This window comes from Callithrix jacchus, chromosome 8 (assembly GCF_049354715.1).
Source record: "Callithrix jacchus isolate 240 chromosome 8, calJac240_pri, whole genome shotgun sequence".
In the NCBI taxonomy this organism is placed as follows: domain Eukaryota; kingdom Metazoa; phylum Chordata; class Mammalia; order Primates; family Cebidae; genus Callithrix; species Callithrix jacchus.
In genome coordinates, this window is record NC_133509.1 from 4,612,453 (window position 1) to 4,636,467 (window position 24,015).

At 36.0% G+C, this 24,015-nt stretch overlaps 1 protein-coding gene across 5 annotated transcripts in view; it reads right to left on the reverse strand.

The window, feature by feature from the left end:
* The window catches only part of ADAM10 (ADAM metallopeptidase domain 10), a 155,414-nt gene that overhangs the window by 21,465 nt on the left and 109,934 nt on the right, over positions 1-24,015 (reverse strand). For all 5 annotated transcript variants that reach the window (XM_078333252.1, XM_035258711.3, XM_078333254.1 and 2 more), the window contains 5 exons: positions 22,708-22,800; positions 19,590-19,773; positions 12,686-12,849; positions 7,307-7,490; positions 1,080-1,227 (listed from right to left, as the gene is read on the reverse strand). In XM_078333252.1, coding sequence (XP_078189378.1) covers positions 1,080-1,227; positions 7,307-7,490; positions 12,686-12,849; positions 19,590-19,773; positions 22,708-22,800 — 773 coding nt within the window. The remainder of the gene's footprint in view (positions 1-1,079; positions 1,228-7,306; positions 7,491-12,685; positions 12,850-19,589; positions 19,774-22,707; positions 22,801-24,015) is intronic.

Consider the following 24,015-nt stretch of genomic DNA (forward strand, 5'->3'; position numbering starts at 1 on the left):
TATAGTCCCAGCTACTCAGGAGGCTGAGGCAGGAGAAATGCTGAAACCCAGGAGACAGAGGTGGCAGTGAGCTGAGATCATGCCACTGCACTCCAGCCTGGGCAACAGTGAGAACTCCATCTCAAAAAAAAAAAAAAAAAAGTCCGGGCGCAGTGGCTCACGCCTATAATCCCAGCACTTTGGGAAGCTGAGGCAGGTGGATCACAAGGTCAAGAGATCGAGACCATCCTGGTCAACAAGGTGAAACCCCGTCTCTACTAAAAATACAAAAATTAGCTGGGCATGGTGGTGTGCGCCTATAGTCCCAGCTACTTGGGAGGCTGAGGCAGGAGAATTGCTTGAACCCAGAAGGCGGAGGTTGCGGTGAGCCCAGATCGTGCCATTGCACTCCAGTCTGGGTAACAACAGCGACACTGCGTCTCAAAAAAAAAAAAAAGTACAAACAATTGCTTACATTGCTACCAAAGTAAATCTGGCAAGTGAAATTGTTCTATTTCACCAAGTTACAAAATTATATGGATTGCACATTAAATAAATATTTAAAGTTAAGATTTTAAAAATATGGAAGATAGTTACATTTTCACAATTAGTAACTAAAGAATATGTATTTTTTAGGATTCTTTTTAGTATGTCCTTTTTTTTACACTCACCACACAAATTACTTCTAAAAGCAGTCCAAACAAGCCTAGGCAAATGGTGTAACCATGTCTCTACAAAAAAATAGAAAAACTAGCGTGATGTGGTAGCACATGCCAGTAGTCCCAGCTACTTGGGAAACTGAGGCGGAAGGATCAACTGAGCCCAGGAGGCGGAGGTTGGAGTGAGCCAAGATCATACCACTGCACTCACTCCAGCCTGGGCAAGAGAGTGAGACCCTATCTCAAAAAAAGAAAAAAAAAAAAGGCAGTTCAATCTGCCAATAACAAAGGGCTAACCAATACTATTTCAGAAAAAGAAAATAAACAACAAATGAAAGCAAAGTTTCAGAACCATATGCATCTCTTAATCTCAGCTTTAAAATCGTCCTAACTGCATTCAGGTGACTTTACAAGAAGATTAGTATCACTGTAGCAAGGTACCTGCACTGCTTCCCAGGTTTCAGTTTGCATTTTTTCCCCTCTTGATTTGCGTCGAAGCAGCATTCATCTTTACACTGGTCGCTATAACCACAATCACATTCTTCACCTTGTTCTACCATTCCATTTCCACAAATAGGTTGGCCAGATTCTGAGGAAAATAAACAAAACAAGGTAAGCATCGTATGCACACATTAATTTTATTTAAAATTCACAAATTCTTCTGAGCATCATAACAAAAGGATAACGGAAAACTCTGATGAATAAATGGAGCAAACTAGGAATCCGGCAATCACGAGACTTAATTCTAACAGGGGTTTTGTAACGAACTAGCAATGAGATCTTGGGCAAGGGATTTCCCTTTTGGGACCTTCAGTTTCTTCATCTGCATAGTGAGGGGATTTGACAGAGGGTCCCTTCCGGAAGTGGTAACTTGCTATTTAAGCCATGCTACATTAAGGTTTACTGACTGTACTATTTATACAAACAAATACAAATCAAGTTAGTGCTTCATTAACCAGAAAAATAAATGAAGCCTTTTTTGCAACAGATAATTTCAAACATACATAAAAGCAGTAAAAGAATACATACAATGAACTCCCATGTACCAAACACTCATCTTTAGCAACTACCAACAATATGCTGTTCTTGTTTCATTTACTCTCACAATTTTTTTCTGGAGTATTTTAAAACAACCCCACCTAACATATTATTGTCCCTGTAAATACTTCAGAATGCATTGCTAAGACATGAAGAGTTTTTCTTATTTAAACCTAACTATAGTAACCAGGATCACATCTAACAAAATTAGTAATACGCTCAATAACATCTAATAGCCAAATCATGTTCAATTCTCCTCAACTGTCCCTTTACAATTTGTTGCTGTGAATCAAGTTTCAGATAAGATTTTTCTAACCCCAGCTCCTCCCCTGATGGTTGCTTTCTGACAGTTCTCTTACGGTCTTTCAATGTGTAATCGATTTCTCTATTTTTATTTATTTTTACACCATTGACCTGTTAAAGAAGTTGGGTGATTTGTCTACGAAATGTTCCACATTCTACTTAGCTGACTGTAATATATTAAGTAATTTTTTTTAATGTACATTAGTTTTGCTGCTGAGCTAAACCAAGCTCCTTAAGGGTACAAACATGTATCATTTATATCTTCTGTATTGTCACAGACCCTAACGGTACTGAGTCAGATCTAGGTTGATTAAGATTAGACAATCTCATCTAAGCATAGTGAGTAATTTTAGAAAATTTCTTCAGCAGTCTTCTAAAGTTCTTTGATTTTTGTCAATGGAATTTAAAATTGGAATAGAAATGCTCCTCTTTGTAAGGTCATAAAATCAAAGAACTTCAGCGATTGCAGAGAATGATAAAAAATCAAATGCCTTAAATGTTCTAGGAAAGAAAACTAACTTCCAGGGAGTCTGTAAATTGATAGAGACCATATATCCCAGAATGGGCAAAATACAGACTAAACCTCAGCTTTTCTAGGTCTACAATCTGGTGCTCTTTTCTTTCCACTACACCAAATCAATGTGGAAAACAGTCACTGTCTAGGCTTTAAATTAAGAATTGAGTAAGTAATAGGGAACACATACATCTCAACACAGGAACCCAACATGAGGCCCCTCTAAATCAAAAATGTTCTAGAAACACTGGCTTTATATTCAGAGAATTATTTCTTTATGGTAAGTCATCTTCCTTTATTTATATCTGCAATATAAAATAGAATCTTGGTATGAACACATGCACACTCACACCAGCCCGGAGGGAAGGAACCAGGACAAAGCCACTTGGCAACAGGACTGGGACCCCAGACCCTCAGAGCACACAGGTGCTTAGCTGAACCCCGATTTCAGGGCCCCCAGGGATTTTGCCATGGAGGCCCCTGCTCTCCAGAACCGAACTGGCCTGGGTGAAAGCAGAAAGTTCATTCTTAACCACATCGACGATTTTCAAAAATCTTCGAGGTGACTGAAGCTTCATCCCTGTTTCACTTTAAACCATCTTTTTCTCAAAAACTAGAAGCATGCACTATTTACAATAGCAAACACATGGAACCAACCCAAATGCCTGGCAATGATAGACTAGATAAAGAAAATGTGGTACATATATACCATGGAATACTATGCAGCCATGAAAAATGAGATCATGTCCTTTGCAAGGACATGGATGAAGCTGGAAGCCATCATCCTCAGAAAACTAACACAGGAACAGAAAACCAAACACCATATACTGTCACTCTAAAGCAGGAGTTGAACAATGAGAACACATGGACACAGGGAGGGGAACAACATACGCAGGGCCAGTCCAGGAGTGGAGGCAAGGGGAGGGAGCACATTAGGACAAATAGCTAATGCATGGGCTTAAAACCTAGATGACAGGTTGATGGGTACAGCAAACCACCATGTAACAAACCTACATGTTCTGCACTTGTATCCTGGAACTTAAAGTGAAATTTAAAAAAAAAAAAACTAGAAGTGTGCATTTGCACACATAATACCAGGTAAATAATAATGATTTTTATAAGTCTAGTAATAACTGTATAATTCATATGACATAATTTAGAAGAAAACAAAAAATGAAGTCAGAAAAATGTCAGATACATTATTTACTACATATTAATTTTATTTCATATAAAATTAGTACTTCAAGTTAGGTATTTGCTAACAGCTTAAACAACAGTAAAAGTACTATATGTATTTTTGTTTGTTTGTTTATTTGAAATAGAGTCTCACTCTGTCGCCCACACTAAAGTGCAGTGGCGCAATCTAGGCTCACTGCAGCCTGTACCTCTGGGGTTGAAGTGATTCTAGTGCCTGCAGCCTCCACCTCCAGGGTTCAAGCGATTTTCATGACTCAGCTGAGACTACAGGCTTACACTACCACATGTGGCTGGTTTTTGCATTTTTTGTAGAGATAGGGTTTCACTATGTTGGTCAGGTTGGTTTCAAACTCCTGGCCTCAAGCAATCTGCCTGCCTCAGCCCCCCAAAGTGCTGGGACTACAGGCGTGAGCCACTGCACCCAGCCTAAAAATACTGTTTAAATGCAAAAATTGTAATAGATACACATTTTGTTATAATTTAAGAAAAAATCTTCTTTCCTGCAATACCTACAAAGCAATGTGTACATTTTTAAAGATCAACTTATATCAGAAGGTTTACTGTGAAAACCCAGTTTACAAATGAAGAATCTTAATGTAACTGTACATTAAGAAGCACTGGAAAAACCACCATTGATAGTAACAACAATAACAAAAACAATAACATCAATGTAATTTCAATGTGCCCTTTTACAAGAAAAAGAAGGCTTTAAAAGATAAGGCTGGCCAGCGCAGTGGCTCACACCTGTAATCCGAACTCTTTGGAAGGCTGAGGTAGGTGGATCACGAGGTCAGGAAATCAAGATTATCCTGGCTAACACAGTGAAACCCTAGCACTACTAAAAATACAAAAAATAAGCTGGGCAGGCACCTGTAGTCCCAGCTACTTGGGAGGCTAAGGCAGGAGAATCACTTGAACCTGAACCTGGGAGGCAGAGGTTGCAGTGAGCTCAGATTGCACCACTGCACTCCAGCCTGTGCAACAGAACAAGACTCCTTCTCAAAAAACAGAAACAAAAGATATGGCCAATCAATGTAATGAAAAACTGATTAACTGGACCTCACCAAAATTTTAAACTTTTGCTCCAAGAAAGAACTGGGAAAGGATGAAAAGACAAGCTACACACAGGGAGAAAATATCTGCAAACCAGTATCTGACAAAAGGCTACTATCTAGACCATATAAGGAACTCTCAATACTCAAAAGGAAAAAAATCCCATTAGCAACGACCAAAAAGTATGGACAGACATTTCACCAAAGGTAATTTCTAAATGGCCAATAAACACATGAAAAGATGTTCAGCATCATTAGCCACCAGAGAAATGCAAATTAAAACCATAAGATATCACAACATGCCCATTAGAATAGTAAAATAAAAAATCATGAAAACACTAAATGCTAGTGAAGATGCAGAAAAACTGGATCATTTATGCAGTGCAGGTGAGAACATAAAACAGTACAGCCACCTTGGAAAACAGTTTGGCAGTTTTGTACAAAGCAAAACAAGCAATTGCTATATGGTCCATCAGTTGGATTTGGGGGCATTTATCTCAAAGCAAAAACTTACCTTTATACAAAAAACCTGCACATAAATGTTTATAGCTGCTTTATTCATAATAGCCAAACACTGGAAACTGCCCAGCTGTCTTTCAAATGGATGGTTAAACAAATTGCAGTATATACATACCATCAGATATACTACTCAGAAATAAAAAAGAACCAACTATTGATAAGCGCAACAATTTAGATGAATCTCCAGGAAATTATGCTGAGTGAAAAAAGGCAATTCCAAAAGGTTGTATACTGTATGCTTTTATTTATATAACTTTTTCTGAAGTGACGAAACTTTACATATGGAGAACAGGTTAGTAGGGTGGACGAAGGCACAACAGAAGGGAAGTAAGTCTTGTCATAAAAGCTCAACAATGAGGGATCCTTGTAATGACAGTACTGTTCTGACTCTTGACTGTGATGGTGGATACATAACCTACACATTAATAAAATTATATAGAACTAAATACACAAAGAGAGAAGTGAGAACAAGAAAAACTAGGGAAATTGGAATCAGATCTGAGGATTTTCTCAGTATCGATACCCTGGTCGTGAGACTGTACTGCAGTCTTGTAAGACATTACCCCTGGAGGGAAATGAGTGAAGAGTACAGAGAATCCGTCACTTCTTATAAACTGGATGTGAATCTATAACTTTCTCAACAAAATTTCAAATAAAAACAAAATGGCATGCTTATCCGGAAATCTACCTCAATTCTTTCTCCACTGCTGTGACATTTTTACCTCCTCTTTGAGTGTCCTTAATGTTCAAAGATGAACAGGCCTCAGGGTCTGCCCTTAAGAAACCTATAGTCTTGTGAAATAGGACAAGGACATGCACCAAAAAATCCTAATACAAAGTAAATATTTAGAGTATGTTCAATGCCACAAGGAAGACAGAAGAGACAAATGGAAAAACAAAATCCGGTCTGTACATACAGTGGAATGTTATTCAGCTATAAAAAAGGAATGAAACTCTGATACATGCTACAACACAGACAAACCCTGAAAATATTATGCTAAGTGAAATACGCCAGGAACAAAATAACAAATATAATACGTCCCCACTTACATGAGATACCCAAAATAGGCTAATTCATAAAGACAGAAAGTGGATTAGAGGTTACCAGGGGCTGAGGGGAAGACTTATTACTGCTTAATGGTTACAGAATTTCTGTTTAGGATGATGAAAAACAGTTTGGAAATGAATAGTGAATGTAACTGACTACATTCACACTCAACATCGTACATATAATTAACGTCACAGAACTGTACATTTAAAATCAGTTTAAAATGGCAAATTTTACTAAAATATTTCACTAAAATAAGAAATAATTTCATAGTAATTTTATTCACAGTAGCCCAAATCCAAGGTATTTTTATTCACAGTAGCCCAAATCCAGGAAAGATGCAAAAACTGGGATACAGTCACACAATGTAATGCTACTCAGCAACAGAAAGGAGTAAAATACTAACCATGAATCTCAAAAAGCTGTATGCTGAGTTAAACAGCCTTCCACAAAAGGGAAACTCTTATGCACAAATTATGAACAAAACTAATTCCACTTACATGAAGACAGAGCCAAAGTCTAGTGAAATAAATCAGATAGTGGTTGCCTCTGAGGGTGTGTTGGGACAGAGCTTGATTGGGAAGGAGACTAAAAGACAGTTCTGCGGTGACAGAAATGTCCTGCATCTTGATAGGTACTTAGTTTACACAGGTAAATGCATCTGTCAAAACTCATCAAATGATGCACTTAAAATTTGTGCATTTTACTTATGTAGAAAACAGAAAAAGAACTATAAACAATTTTGAACTCTAGTTAACTATTTGTAGACTAAAATGTTTAGGTGTGACGTATACTCATGGCTACAACTAAGTTTAAATTGCAATAAAACATGAATTGAGAGATGGCAAGACTAAGAAATAAGAGAAAGGAAATACAGCGAAGTATTAACAACAGCAAAACGCAGGTGGTAGTTATGTCAGTAGCCACTACAGAATTCTTTCAAGTTATCTGAATATTTGAAAATGTACGTAATAAAATGTTGGGAAAATACACATACCAACAAAACAGTTGTTTCTCTTCTTCTCAAGAACTTGGCTTATGTTCCTAATACTACAGAGTGAGAACTTATTGTTGTTAAGTTTGTCCCCAGATGTTGCTCTTGCATACATGATGTAATTCCCATTTTCTTTTTGTCCTAAATTCTTAGATTCTCCCGGTGTGCACTCTGTTCCAGAATCATGCTGTCAAAAAGAATACATAGTTACATAAACAGGAAGTAAAATAAGGTTTTCAGGTCAACTGATTAAATGTAATGTTCTCATCAGGAAAACAATGGAAGCTTGTGGACTCACCTTTAAAAAAGATCTTATAATTGTTTTACACCTTAGTAGAAAAAGAATTTGCTCTTTCAGGCGTCACTGTCTTAGAAAGGATGGAAAATCAGTGGAAGTCTAGCCACAATTTATAGCTTTATAAGTAAGGACCAGAATTTAGGGCAGATTGTCATAAAAGTATATTAAAAATAAGCTCACCTTCTTTTAAAACTACTAACAGCAAAATAAACTACTTTAAAATGACTAAATAGTCTCTAACATAAACTACATGTTATGACTAATTCAAAGAAGACAGACGTGGGGAAAGACAAAAGATTCAAAATAGACTGGCATGGGGCTAAGTGCACACAGAAAAGGAATCGAAGACAGCTAACTTAACAGCCAATATTTAAGCAAGATAAGCAAAAATGCTGACTAGGAACAGAAACACAACAGTGTATTTTTAAATGAAAAACAGTAAAAGCCAAGAGAAAACCAAAATACTGCTTTGCTGAATAAACAGGAAACAGAGTTCTGTGTACGTGTTAACATATAAATGCACAAAAGTGGTGGTTGGTTTTGATAAAGTTTATTGAAGTGTCAGATACATACAGAAAAATACCAAAGCATAGCTCTCCTAATTTTCTCAAAGTAATGCTTATGAGACCAAGCGAGAGAACACGACCAGATCCCAGCAGCCCCTGCCATCCTGGGGGATACGCACTAAAACAACCCTCACAATCCTTTTCAAACAATTCAGAGCACATCAGAAGGGGCAAAAAGCATGGGCACTAGAGTAATAATGCTATTTAATTAAAATCTTGCTTTAAATACCCAACAATCCCACTCCCAAGAAAGAAAAAGACTGCCCAAAGGAGTTCTGTTTTTTCCTAGAGCCCAACTAAGTTGCTTTCATTTTCTACTCCCTATTCTGAGGCAACTGTTAAATTAAAAAATATGTTCTCTATCATCACCTTTATTCTTCCTGATACCTCTTGCCTTTCTCCTGAATCTAGATTCAGCATTTAACAACTCTGTACTATTCTCCAATGTTATCTTGCTTTATGTTTTCATCCTACAAAATTCAATTCAGTTTCTGGAAAAGTTGTAGCACTAGAATTATTCTCAGTATTAGAACTTGAGAAAGGAAAGAAAAAAAAATCCCAGTTCTGTATAACTTTTGATGTCATCACAGAATATCTTGTGACTTTTCAATTCAATAAATATTAATGAATATCCAGTGTTATACAAGGAGGCACTAAAATATAAACATATAAACATGAGAAAAGTATTATCCCTAGCCTTCAAGGCACTTACATTCTATTTTTAAATGAGAGCAAATTTTGACGTATCTACCTAGTCTGACTTGCTGCTGCATAAATCCATTACAGACATTGCTAATCAAATATTATTTTACTAGGCCAGGGGATATTATAATAGATCATCATTAGCAGGAATGGAAGGGGGAACAGCTTGTAAGCAAACATGACAGCTATTTGCCATCCTCAGATAAGGAATAAAACAAGCACATGAATAAGCAAAACATAAAGAACAACCTAGAGGCCATCTTGACCAGACACACACAAGTATTGAGAGTTCAAATCAGGAGAAGGGTTTCACAAAGAAACTATATTCTGTTAGATAAGAAAACAGCAAATCTTTTCTAACCATAAGAAAGAAAATTAAAAAAATAAAAAATGCATAAAGGAAAATTCAATCACAATCTACCATGCATAACTATTATTAAATTTTTGATATATCTCCTATCTGACATATCTAGCTATATCGTATTTTAATATAAAATCTGGACTATACCATGTGTACGCTTATATATATATTTTGTGAGATGGAGTCTTGCTCTGTCGCCCAGGCTGGAGTGCAGTGCCGCAATCCTGGTTCACAGTAACCTCGGCCTTCCAGGTTTAAGTCATCTTCTCCCACCTCAACTACAGGTGCAGGCCACCACACCCAGCTAATCTGTGTGTATTTTTGGTAAACATGGGGTTTTGCCACATTACCCAGGCTGGTCTCAAACTCCTGGGCCCAAGCAATCTGCCCTCCTCGGCCTCCCAAAGTGCTGGGATTACAGGTGTCAGTCACTGCAGCCAGTCTCCACGTGTACAGTTATATACACCTTTCTTTCAGCTTAACAGTATAAAATGAGTACTGTGAAACTTCATGTTTAAATGACTGCAGAGCATTCCATGGTATTTTCACATTGCAGGGCCATTTAGGCTGCTAAATGCCATTTAGGCCATTTTGGTATTACAAATAAAACTACAATGGTTATATTTTCTTAATTTTTATTAATGGCCATATTTGTTTACATCATATAACAACATGGATCGAGATCTCAACAGGCAGACATGGGAAGGAACTGACTTCCTAGCAGAAGAAAGCTTTAAAGGTCTGTGAATTACTTAATTTGACAAATGAGGGGAGATAACACTAGAAATATACTTAAACACCAATTTATCAAACCCCCTAAATGCTAAGATAAGGAAATTGTATCAGCAATATTAGCAGGTAGAAGTACATTTGTAAGCAGAAGTGGCATTATTAGAAATATATTTACACATAGATGAAATCTGGTGAGAGTAGCTATATATTAGAATTTTCACACTGAGAGAGAGGAACCTTCTATTATTTATGATTACAACTTCCTACAACAAAGTTTATAAAGTAGTTTATAATTAATACACAATAAATATTTCAGATAGGATAAATCAATATAAGAAATAATGTGAACCACTCAGAAAAAGTAACACTGACATAGTATAAATGTGTAAGAGAGAAACAGATTTCAGATAAAGATGTCAAGGGAGACCGGTTCAGGTGTTTATGATTCTGGCTGTTCTTACTATTAAATTATTCAACAAATATTTATTAAGCATTGCTATAATTGGGATGTTTGCCCCCCCAAAATTTGATCCCAATGATGTTGGTGGGGCCTAACAAGAGAGGTCTGGGTCATGAGAGCAGATCGCTGATGAACAGATTAATGCGCTCCCTGGAGGGTTGGAAGTGGGTGGGTGAGTGCATTCTCACTCTCTCAATTCCTGAAAGAGCTGGCTCTTAAGAGCCTAGTACATCCTCTCTCCCCTATCTCACACTCCCACCACCCCCACTCTCTCAAGTGATCTCTGTACACGCCAGCTCCCGTTGCCCTCTATTGTGAGTGGAAGCAGCCTGAGGCCCTTACCAGAAGCTGAGCAGATGCTAGCATCATGCTTTTTGTACAGCCTACTGAATCATACGTCAAATAAACCTCTTTTCTTTATAAATTACCCAACCTCAGATATTTCCTTATAACAACACAAAACAGATGAAGACAAACATTTACCGTGAGTACAGATGGCACAATTAACAACATGTACAAAAGAATGAGGTATAATTGAGCGTAGTAGGCAAAGAATGGGAATTAAATAACAAGCAGTAACACAACATTAATGTAATAAAAACACCTCACTGCAGCTAGGTAGGAAACACATTAGACAAGAAGTGAGAAGAGAATGATCTAGATTCCCTACTTCAAATGTGGTTCACAGATGAGCACCAAGAAATACAGAAACTCAGGCCCCATCAAAGACCTACTAGAAAAGAATCTGTGTTTTAAGAACCTCAGGTGATATATAAGCACATTAAAATAAGAGACCTGGGACTATGAGCCAGCGAAGTAGCTGGAAGGGTCTAAAATTCCCCCAGTAAGGCCTGGAACCAGGGGAACTAGAAAGAGAGGACACTTTCCAGCTCTTGAAAATGCAAATCAACTTTGAACAATAATTCTCTGCTCATCTCTAAAATTCCAAGTATTCTTTTAAGAACACATCACAAAAGCAATCAAGAGTTTAGAGATTTGGCACATTTTAAATACCTTATCCAGGAACATTAATAATCATCTATCAATTTCTGATTGGGACTTAGAAGAAAGACTGGCAACTTAGTGAGATGGCACATTTTACAAACATGGGAAAAGGAGAGAAGTGCATTTGGGATTTTAAGCTACAAGCATACAACTTATTTTTAAAATCATAAAAATTTACATTTTTGCAAGTAACAAGGTAAAAGTAAAGTGAATTTACATACAGTTTTCAAGTGCAAATTTCCAAAATGTTATCTTTAATAAGCTCTACCAAAATCACAAAGACAGAATATCATTCAGTATTTCATATTTGTATGTTGCACTTATATTTTAGGTCACTTAAAAGATCAATATAATGGATTGCGTATTAGATAATATCAAAGATTGCTGTTAATTTTGTTAGTTGTAATAACCACATTGTGGTTATTACATAAGAAAATGTCTATGTTTCTCAGGAATGTGTACTAAAATATGTAAGAATAAATAAATTTGCTTTAAATACCTTAGCAAAGAAAAAGAAAGAAATAGAGACAGATGATATGGCGAACTTGTCACAATTACTGGCTCTCAATTAGGGGTTGACAAAGGAGCCAGCAGCCTGTTATTATATGGCTTAACTAAGAATGGCTTTTCCTAACAAACTGTAAAAACAACAGACTATACAACAAAACCAGATACTGCCCTGAAGCCTAAAATATTTTGCTAATCCCTGTTCTGAATCATGGGCTTATAACGCTTTGTTGCACTATCTGCTCTATTTCTGTGTATGTTAGAATTTTTTCATAATGAAAGATTTTAAAATATTAATCTCATTCCACAGTAGAGAAAAGATTTTAAAATATTAATCTAATTCCCCAAAAACGCTTTAACAGAAACAAAACAAAGAATTTCTCACAATTTGCTGAACAGTCAAAATATACTTTTAAACAATGAATAATGATTCTCATTCAAAAGATATTGAGTACATTATGTATTAGGCATTGTTCTAGGGCCAGGAGATACAGATATTATTTTGTCTGAATAAGCCAGATGAAATTCCTTGCCTTCACTGAATTTTGGCATTGTTACGCTTACTTTTCTTATTTTAATCACAAATGTTCTATCTTCCTCCCCCATTATGGTCAAATACATGATTGTGTTCTGACATAAAAACTAAACACTCGTAAGTACATTCGTTTTCACTGTAAATTTAAAATGAATCAATCAACATAACAGTTAGATTAATAAATATTTTTTAAGCTAATAATTAGACAATACTTACTGGGGATCCAAAGTTATGTCCAACTTCATGAGCAAAAGTAATGTGAGAGACTTTGGGAGGTACATGAGACCCATAGTTCTGAACAGTAATAATTCCAGTGTTTAAGGACTTCTTCTTACCATCTGAATAGAGTTTACTTTTTTCACATATTCCTCCAGAGCTTCCTAATTCAGAACAAAAAAAATGGCTCAATTAGTATCTATTTTCCCTTACCCCCTAAAAAGGTAATATATGCTGTATTAAATGAAAACAGTTTATATTTTCAATCTAAAATATAACTGTTACTCAAACATATGAAATACTCAAAAGTTTCTTTGGCCCAAAACTAAAAAGTCACTTCAAATAAAAGTTTTAATGACCCTCATAAAGAAACTCCCAGGACTGACTACACAGCCTTCACAAAATGTTCTTCGTAATCAAAATGTCCCCACATCTTTCTTCCCATTAATTAAAGAAAACAAATATTTACATTTCCTTTCAATTTGAATATATCAATATTTACAGAGCCAAAGTGTACACTTTCATCTTTTAAAAAGAAATCTTACGACTTAAGTTAAATGGAAGTTGCACAAAATATCCTCAAGAAGATTCTGAGACAGTCAGCTCTGCAAAAAGCAGTGATGCACATGAGTACATGATTCCCTGTCCTGAGACGTAACATACAACGTATTTGAAAAGAAGAAAATAATTATGTCAAGAAGACTTAAAAAAAAAAAAAGAGGGGGTGGAGGAAAGGAGGAAGGAGAGAAGGTGGGTGCAAAGGAAGAAAGAGATAGAAAGCATATGTGGCAAAAGGTTAATAATTAATCTATCAAGAATTCACCACTGCTGAGCGCAGTAGCTCACACCTGTAAACCCAGCACTTTGGGAGGCCGAGACAAGTGGATCACTTGAGGTCAGGAGTTTGAGACCAGCCCGGACAACATACTGAAACCTCATCTCTACTAAAAATACAAAAATTAGCCGGGCGTGGTGGTGTATGCCTGTAATCCCAGCTACTCAGGCAGGAGAATGCCTGCACCCAGGAGGCGGAAGCTGCAGTGAGCTGAGATTGTGCCACTGCACTCCAGCCTGGGCAACACAGTAAGACTGTGTCTGAAACAAACAAAAAAAAAGAATTCACTGTACTATTCCTGTAACTTTCCACAGGCTTGAAAATTCCAAAACAAATTTAAAAACTGAATTATGATTATTCCAATATGTCTTTAGGACACTATCAAATTTTAAAAGAGAAACCATATTTCTACTTATATTAAATATTTTTATCATTTTGTAGTTCATCTGTTCATGAACAGGAACTTTAGAATTTAATAGCAAAATGACAGTGCTTTCACAGTTAAAATCAATTAGAAGAAATCAGAAAAAGAACAACAGGAAAATCAGAAACCACCTGGTCTATTCATGCCTTTATATTATACACACTACACTGATAAAATCATGCTTTCTTTCAATTAACTTTATTCTAAGACTTTCAGTGAGAAGTTATTTAGTTTATGTTCATACTTAAAGTTTTCCCTATTTGATTTTTAAAAGAAATACAATCAATTTTTATTATGGTAACTGCTCAAATTAGCTTTCTATACCTAAGTTACAACAAAGTTACTAAACCATTAAAAAAAAGTCTAATTTGCTTCTCCTCCCCTTCCCACTCTCCCCGCTTCAAAAACAAGCCTAATATTTAGAGTCCCCAATAAAGCATATAATAAAAAGCAATTCAAAACAGATCTGGAAGAACAGCATGATACTATGACTGCTGCCTTGCTCCCATTAAATACAAGAAAATACATGGCAACAAAACACAAATTTGAATTCCTGTTACTACATAATTCAGAAAGCTGAAATGAATAATGCACTTCAAAGAAAAGTAAACTAAAAGACTGAGTCACATGCAAATTTAACCCATTAAGGGCTTGAGAACCTTTATGATATTCAAAATTAACTACCTTTTCTACATTGACAACTGAATAGAGAGAAAATATCAAATAATCTGTGAATATTTCATCTATTTTCTTAAGCCAGTTCTACTTTTGGAGCTAAGTCCTGAGGATCACATCATTATTGCCAGAAACCAGAAAAGATAGAAATAAGTATTTTACATATAATAATTACTGTACACACAGAATAGTTTTAAACAAACAGTAAATTAATACCCTGCCTTAGTGAAGATTTGTCATGTGCAAATTGGTCCAATGCAGTACTGTCAAACTTGAATTAAGCATAGAAGACTCCACACTTCAAATCATTATCAGTTAAAAAAAAAAAAAGTAAATAGGCATATTTTAAAATCTCTGATAATATAAATTTTTCTGTACTTTTAGGGTCTGGCTAATTTAAGAGAAGAGTATACATAAATTTGAATCTACTCTTCTGAAATATAATCTTTGTAATTTATATATTGCTTAACTTATTAAACAACTGCTTTTGGGCTTTATGATTATTGCCTATATGGAAGTATGGCTGGCCAGCGTCTCACGCCTGTAATCCCAACACATTGGGAGGCCAAGGCAAGCAGATCACCTGAGATCAGGAGGTGGAAACCAGCATGGCCAACACGTTGAAACCCTGTCTCTACTAAAAATACAAAAATTAACCAGGTGAGGTGGTGCATGCCTGTAATCCCAGCTACTTAGGAGGCTGGGGCAGGGGAATCACTTGAACCTGGGAGGCAGAGGTTGCAGTAAGTGAAGATCATGCCACTGCACTCCAGCCTGGGCAATAGATGGAGACTCTGTCTCAGAAAAAAAAAGGTTTCATATTTATTACAGACTAATAGCATATGTTCGAGAAACCTGATTATACAGGAAGAAATAAAATATTACTTTTAATTCTATAAGTTACAGTTTAATTTTTTAAATACTGCAACTAGTTTTGATATGCCAGAAAACTCAGATATCATATATACCCTCACCTAAACCATTAACTCAAACTCAACTACCATGTATTTTAAATTTAAGATTTTATTACACAGATATTCATCATTGACAAATTTAAGTTATAAATAACAATGAGAGGAGTGAAATGTTTTAAATTCCGGTCAAAAGCAATTGCTGATCAATGAGCCAACGAACACAATGGCAACTTTCTATCTACGGGATAGTTTGAGAGCTAAAATCAGAGTAGCTGTCCTAAACTTCAAAACAGACCCACCCCTCCCTCCCCCACTCCACCCCAAAAATGTTTTAGAAAAAAATACAAGAGTAATATAACATCTTAACAGATTCCATAAATACAGTTTTGATGTGAGGAGGCCAAAAATCAATAGTATGATCATCAATCATGCTGATCATACAATATTAATAATGAGCAGTAATTCTGGACCAGACCACAGTACTACTCCCAGAAGTGTTGCAAGGAAATGTGAGAGGGTAGGCATTTGGCTTTCAAGTCTGGAGGGCACTACTCATGTAATGGGTAGGGGTCAAAGATGTTAAAGATCCAAGGGTCCAAACAAGCACAAAATGCCAATAGCAAGTGTCCTATTGCAATATTCTAATGATGTAATTCTCCCAGCATTTCATATTATACTTTTAAACTGTGAGTTAAGAACTCAATGAGCTGTGGGTTATCCTGAGAACCCTGTGTTAAGCTCTGCATGCTCTCAAATTTTATTATGTAATATCAAACTAAAACATCTAATCTAAAAAAAAAACAAAAGGGTCTATTTCTACTAAATGAAATGTCTCAAAAAATGTTCTTCACAAATAGAGGAGTACTGAAGGTTTCAGGACTAACTACAAAGATGAATTCCAAAGGCAGCCTTATCAATGACCAGGCTGAACTGAGACTATGTTCATTCAGTTAACTGATAAGACCTACAGGTAGAAACAGGAAGTCTGAAAGGAAGAGCAAAGACAGAACTACAATGAAAAATAAACAACCAGAAGCAAAATGATTTTCCTGAATTTACAGAGAACAGACAAGAACCCTTTCTCCCAGCTCTCAATCCATTGCTCTTCCTATTATGCCATGACAATTCTCAAAATTGTATCAAAAGATTACAGCTTAGTATGATTTTATAACTCTTCTCTCTCAAGAAAGAAAACCAATTCCACCACTATATAACCTCTACTAAGAAGCAGAATACATTTCAGTTTCTTATTTGAAACATCTGGGAAAAGGCTAGGATGTGTGTTTGTGTGTGTGTGTGTGTGTGTGTGTGTGTGTGTGTGTATATATATTTACACACACACACACACACACATATATATATATATATAATACCTAGTAATATAATTACCAAATGAACTAAATCTGGACTCAAAAGGTCCAGATACTAGATCCTGTTCCACCTCTAGCTGTGTGATATCAGGTTGTTAACAGTTTCTGAACACAAGTTTCCTCATTTGTAGAAGGGAGACAATGATACCTACACCTCCTAAGAGTACTGAAATAATCAAGACTAAATATATAACATTTGTTGTTTTTTCTGAAACTCAGTTCAGCTAGTAGTAAAGGCAAAGACAAGTGAAGAAGAAAGCTGGTAGTTTTACTTCAAGGGAGGTAACCTACACTAAAAAAGCTGGGCCAAGGAAAAAAAGATCCCTTTTCTTTCCAACTCTGGACTCTATTCTTCTGTTTCTGCTTAGCCCTTCCCCACTAGCTCTTAGGAGATGGTTTCCAAGAGCTGAAGTTGGGGGTTTAACATAGAGTAATGGAAGAGAACATCTAATGTCTGAAATAAAGAAGAGATATAATCATATAAAAGAAAAAAAAAAAAACAGAGCAGAGGGAGAAAAAAATGGGGATCGAACGTTGCCAACAGTAGTCTTACTTTGCTATTTTGGTTGCCAAATACTGTAGTTTTGCTCATGAAATACACAGAAAGAATCTTGTTTCACCTTTACAAAGAACCTAATAATGAAAATACAAGTAACATGTCCCACCATGTTCAATTCAGAACTCTGCCCACCTCAAGAAAAAAGAGCAGCATCACAAATGGTGATTCAAATATCACAAACAATGAGACATAAACACTTAGTGTCCCCAAAAACCCATAACTATAGGTTAATCATGAGGAAAACATCAGACAGATTCCAAACAGAGGAGCATTCTAAAATATACCTGACCAGTACTCCTCAAAATTATCAGGGGAGAGAGGATGGAGATTGGAGAATACCTAATCTGTTCAATTTTTTGTAAATCTAAAACTGTTTTAAATATTAAAGCCTATTTGTAAAAAATCGAGTACCTGAATCTAGAGACATGACAATATCTGAAGATTTAGGAAGAATTTTACCAAATTTCTGCAGAACCATTACATCCTTAAGTACAATAGTGTGAAACCGAAAATGCAAAATGGCAGGAAGTTTTTAAGTTTAAGATCATATACTCCATTACCCAGGAGGCATTTTGTGAACAAGCTTTAAAGACAAAAATATTAATGTGAAAGACTGCTGGGCCCCACACCTAGAGCTTCTGATTCAAGAGACCTGGGTAGGGCCTACCAACTTATATTTCTAAGAAGTTCTGAGGTGGTGCTGATGTACTAGTCCATGGGCCATACTTTGAGAACCACTTATTTATTTCAGACTTCAGAACTACTATATTAATGGATAATATACAAATAAAAATCAAACGAGACAGAGTTTTTAATAATACTTACTAATGGATAGGGAGAATAAATCACAAACTTTGTGATAAAATCCTCCAACCATTGCAGAGGCAAAAAGATTTCAGAGTATGAAAGTTTCAAACATGAACTATCATAGGAAAGAGTGAGCTGTACAATCTGCTGACCAATCCAAGTAAAAAGAAAAAAAGACTATCATAAAAGACAAGTATCAAAAACTACTGCACTATAATACGCAGTCCATGACATAAAGTTGTACTTTACTGACATCGTGAAATTGAGTACACTTTCAAACATAGAAGAAAAACAAAAGAAGCCATGGAAATTATAAAAAATATTGACTTAAAATAATGACTTTTAAAAAAGGAGAAAGAAATATAAAGGAAAATATAGTACTAAGATATTAAAATATATAAAACAAATCGAAGATTAAACTAGTAAGAACAGATATACAAAAGCTTCTCTTACTCTGGATTAAAGCAGAAGTTTTTTTTTAAAAGAAAAGATAGAAATGAAGTATCAGAGGGAGAACTTGTATGTAGCTCAGAAGACAACATACTACTGACTAAACTCTACTTGGCACAATTTATATTCAAAGAGCCTGGGGTCCTTTCCACTCGTCTATCAATTAATAAATTTGGATTTCTAAACTAGGCAACTGAACTTACACAGTAAATCACAGATCCTCCACGCCACCCCACCCCCACGGTAATAGGAAGTTCAGTAGCTTTCAGATGGCTAAGGCAGAGACTTGGCAGAGTATGAACCCAGGTGATGATGTCAGTGGAACTGTGGGTACCAGGGGATTCCTGCCTACACCTCTTTCAGTCAGTGCTTCTCTTTTATTAAAATAAAGGCTAGAAATTAAATAATAAAGACAGGCTTTCTTTTCTTTCTGCCTGCTGTTCTGGATGATTTCTCTGTTCTTTATCTCACTACAGAGAGAAGGCAAGACATAGTCTTCCCCTTTTGATTCTATGTACCCTATTTTGGAAAAAAAAAAGTTAATAAGTAACATTTATTAACTTTTATGAAAAATGAATTTCCCTTTGGGTTTCAGAATTACCACTTTTTGCCATAAAATTATTTATTTCATTTGGTCTATTCAAATGGCTCAAATTTCAGGATATTTCCCTTGACACATTTCAAAATAAAAATCTCCTTCATCTCTTGTGCCTTTTACTTTATGCTTATGAATCTTGCCTAACTCAAGTAGTGTAAATTAAGATATTATACAGGCTTTACTTTCTCCTATACTCTGAAAATTCAATATTTCCTGAAAACTCCTCTTTGTTTCAAGTAGTAAGTTAAGGCATATTTAATATGATAAACTACCTGAAGGTGCTCCAACCCAAGCCAGACCAAGTACGCCATCATCAAAATCTCGGTCTGTGAAGACGTAAGCCAAACAGTAGTCATCATGATTCTGCTCAGAATTCAATTCCAGAAACTTCTCCACACCAATATTTGGGAAACGGAAAGGATTTGTAGGGTCCTTTTCATCAGCAGTTGTATTGATCTAAAATCCAAAACAACAATTTAGTAAGTAATTAATGTTAGCAGAACCTTAGTGTAAGTCTCTGCTCACCTTCTCCATACACCTGGACAATATGCTCAGGGTCCCACGGAAATGAGGCCTGCATTAAGGCTTCTAAGGTTGTTCCCACTGCCCACATCCCTGAGCTAACCACAGAAAGCAAAACAATAACAACCAATAAAAGAAAAGAGAAAGGTAAGGTTGGGAAATTAAAATTGAAGATGTTAAATTTCTGAGCAAGTATTCACCAGATTCCTGAACAGAGAACACCTGGGAAGAAAAAAAACAAGTTTTGCTTTTAAAACCTCTAGTAAAGGAAGTACAGTTTCTCAAATTTAATCATCTGAACAAGCGTCCTTTAGTCTTAATCTCCTACATATGGTGATACTTATAAGGATACAAAACCCTATTATTTCAGCAAATTATCAGACTTAAAATAGATATCAAAAATAATAATAATTTTTTAAAATCCCCTTTGCCGACATCCCTGGAAAAATAATAATGATAAATAGATATCAAACCCAACATTGTCAGTTGAGCAGGCAAAGCCTTTTCCTGGTTTTCCTTGCCTAGAGAGTCACATGAGCCAAGCCAAACTAGCTGCAAGCTTATTTTCTTTTCCTGAACGTGGGCAAGAATTTCGCTTTCCAATTTAAACTCACTTCTTTTACTATTTCAAGCTGAGTTCTTCCAGAATGTTTCTTTTGATACTCAGCTACTATACTCCTACTACAGGTTCCTCCTTTAGAATGTGAATAAGCTGTTCTAATACCGGACTTCTATTAAACAAAAGTTTCTATTTATTAGCCCCTGCATCCTTTCAGAGACCTGTGTGTCTCCTCTGAAGTCCTAGAACAATTTGGCTTTCTCCAGGTAAACCAAGAAATTACAATACGAAAGTAAATGATTTTATTGGAATGCAAACCTCAGTCTAACGGAAAATGTTGTCAGTAAGGGGATGATATAATGGTTGATACAACAAGAACTATAGGTCTCTTTATGATCCCTACTCTCCAGTAAAACCAAGAGGCTAAGAACTAGGAAGGCAAAACCACCATCAACAGATTTCAAAATATCTGCTTTATCCATTAACAATTAACCAAAAACAATCAATTATGGCCATTTAACAACAAAAAAATTCAAAAGCAAGCACACTGTATGTTATACGTAGTCCATGCTTGAAGACAAGCTGTCGATGGCTTTCTCCCACTAAGTATAAAAATGAAATTTTCGCCAGGCGCAGTGGCTCACGCCTATAATCCCAGCACTTTGGGAGGCCGAGGCGGGTGGATCACAAGGTCAAGAGATCGAGACCATCCTGGTCAACAAGGTGAAACCCCGACTCTACTAAAAATACAAAAATTAGCTGGGCATGGTGGTGCACGCCTGTAGTCCCAGCTATTCGGGAGGTGTTCAGGTGTTCTCCACTTTTCATTACTTGCATTTTATTGCTCTGCCTACTAAACAGCCACACTTACACCTCTTATCACTGTTACTTGCTCATTTTAGGATTTATATTGCTCTCAGAATACATGAAAGCAATTAATTATGAACACTTCTTATACTGTAAATTAACAAATCATATTTCACTTTAAGAAAATCCAATTTAAGATTTAATCATACTATTTCTAAATTTAAGGACTACCTACAGTTATGTGACTGAATGTATATACTAAAATTTTCTAGTGTAGACATTTTTATCTAACCATATTTGAAGAAAAATAGGAGAGCATAAATACTAAGGAACCCTGTGGCAAATACTTTTGTGAAAGGATAATTTTTTAAAGTTTGGTTGTTTAGTATATAAACACTGTTTCTTAAAAACCTATACATATATATTTAGAATATTCAGAAAAAATTTTTTTTAAATAGCCTAAATTTGGGCCAGGCGTGGTGGCTCAAGCCTGTAATCCCAGCAATTTGGGAGGCCAAGGTGGGTGGATCACCAGGTCAAGAGATTGAGACCATCCTGGCCAACATGGTGAAACCCCGTCTCTACTAAAAATATAAAAACTAGCTGGGTGTGGTGGCGTGCGCCTGTAGTCCCAGCTACTCGGGAGGCTGAGGCAAGAGAATTGCTTGAACCCAGGAGGCAGAGGCTGCAGTGAGCTGAGACTGTGCCACTGCACTCCAGCCTGGCGCCTGGCAACAGAGCAAGACTCTGTCTCAAAAATAATAAAAATAAATAAATAAATAGCCTAAACTTGTCAGTAATTTAATATTTACTTATTTACCTGTAATTTATAAAATTAAAACTAATAATAAGTGACCATATGGCTCTGGACCAGCATTTCTCAAAATGCCTTAAGTATTCTGGGTTTTGTTGATGTTAACATATAAAAAATAAAAAAGTTTCATGGTCAAGAATTTAGAAAAATTGGGTTTCTTTCCTGAAAAACTTCTCAAAACTTGATATATGTTACTGTGAGGTTTGAATTTTCAATATGATTATAGTACTAACTGTTTTTCCAACTTCCAATTTTATTTAAACACTGCATTTATCCTTTTTCTCCCCTGGGACACCAAATGGGACACACACTGAAAAATACTGCACAAGGTAAATTTTAGGAAACTGAGGGATAACGTCGGGGGAAACAAGTCAAGTACTACATGCATAGTTATTGAAAGACCAGGGATTGCTTAACAGTATGTTACTCACATAGATGAAAAACACACTTTTCCTCTATTATAGTCCAGATTAAGGCCTTATATATTTAATTCTTAAGTCATAAACCCAAGTATCTCTGTGTGTGTGTGTGTGTGTGTGTGTGTAAATGCCAACAGTAAAAAACTGCATTAATAGATACAATTTAAACTATTTAATTCATGAAGATAAAATTAAAAGTAAGCATTTTTTTTGTAAACATGGTTCTGATTTTCACTTTTTAAGTGTTTTTAACTATTTAAGTTCCTTACTCTTATGCGTTTCACCATGAAACTGATGTTGCGAATTCCGGAGAAGTCTGTGGTCTGGTAAATTGTATCAATCGCTTTAACATGACTGGATATCTATGATTTAAGAAAAAAGAACATTTTAGAGGCAATGTTGAAATATGAAAAAGATTATAAATTTCTATTTCCAAAATCAGTAATTATTCATATCAGGCCACACTCAAATTCTAAAATGTCAACATTACATACTGGACAGAAAAATGAAAAAGATTAGTGAGCTGCACTGAGAGGGGAGATTCTATTTTCTTTTTTTTCTTTTCTTTTTTTTAATTTAGAGATGAGGTTTTACCATTTTTGCCAGGCTGGTCTCAAACTCCTGACCTCAGGTGATCCACCCACCTCAGCCTCCCAAAGTGCTAAGATCATAGGCCTGAGCCTGGCTGATTCTACTTTCTTTTCCAGACTCCTCTGGCCAACAACACGCTTTTTTTTTTTTTTTTTTTTTTTTTTTGAGACAGAGTCTTGATCTGTTGCCCAGGCTGCAGTGCAGTGGAGCAATTTCAGCTCCCTGTAACCTCTGTCTCCTGGGTTCAAGTGATTCTCCTCCCTCAGTCTCCCACGTTGCTGGGATTACAGGTGCCCACCACCATGCCCAGCTAATTTTTATATTTTCAGTGAGAAAATATAAAAGTATAAAACCCTGTCTCATAGTGAGACAGGGTTTCACTATATTGACCAAGCTGGTCTTGAACTCCTAACCTCAAGTGATCCACTGACCTTGGCCTCCCACAGTGCTGGCATTACAGGAATGAGCCACCTCACCCAGCCCAAACAGAAATTCTTGTTTCAGTCACATAAAAATTTTGTTTTTTCATTCCAGTCCTACAATGTCACACGTTCATTCGTTTTCACTTATTTCCTACGCCTAGAGTATCCTTCTCTATGTATCCTTCAGACTCAACTCAAACATTTTCTATAAGAACTTCCCTGACAGTTCAGGACACTCAGTCATTCCCTGACTTTAATCTCTCTATTGTTGCACTAGTACACATTCTGTAAGCTTTGCTGACCATTTTCTATATTCTAGACACTGTTTTAGGTGCTGGGGATATAGTGGCAAACAAAACACAGAAGGTCCCTATAAATTTACAGAGGCTTATTTTAGTAGGGGAGGAACGGAGGAAGATAAAACAAATATAATAAATATACATTCAGATTTTGCTAAATTCTCCAAGGAGATAAATGATGATAAACCCAAAAGCATCCGTTCACCAAGCTGACCCCCAGCTAAACTCTCTAGCTTGTAAACCACTCTATAGACAATCTTCTCAA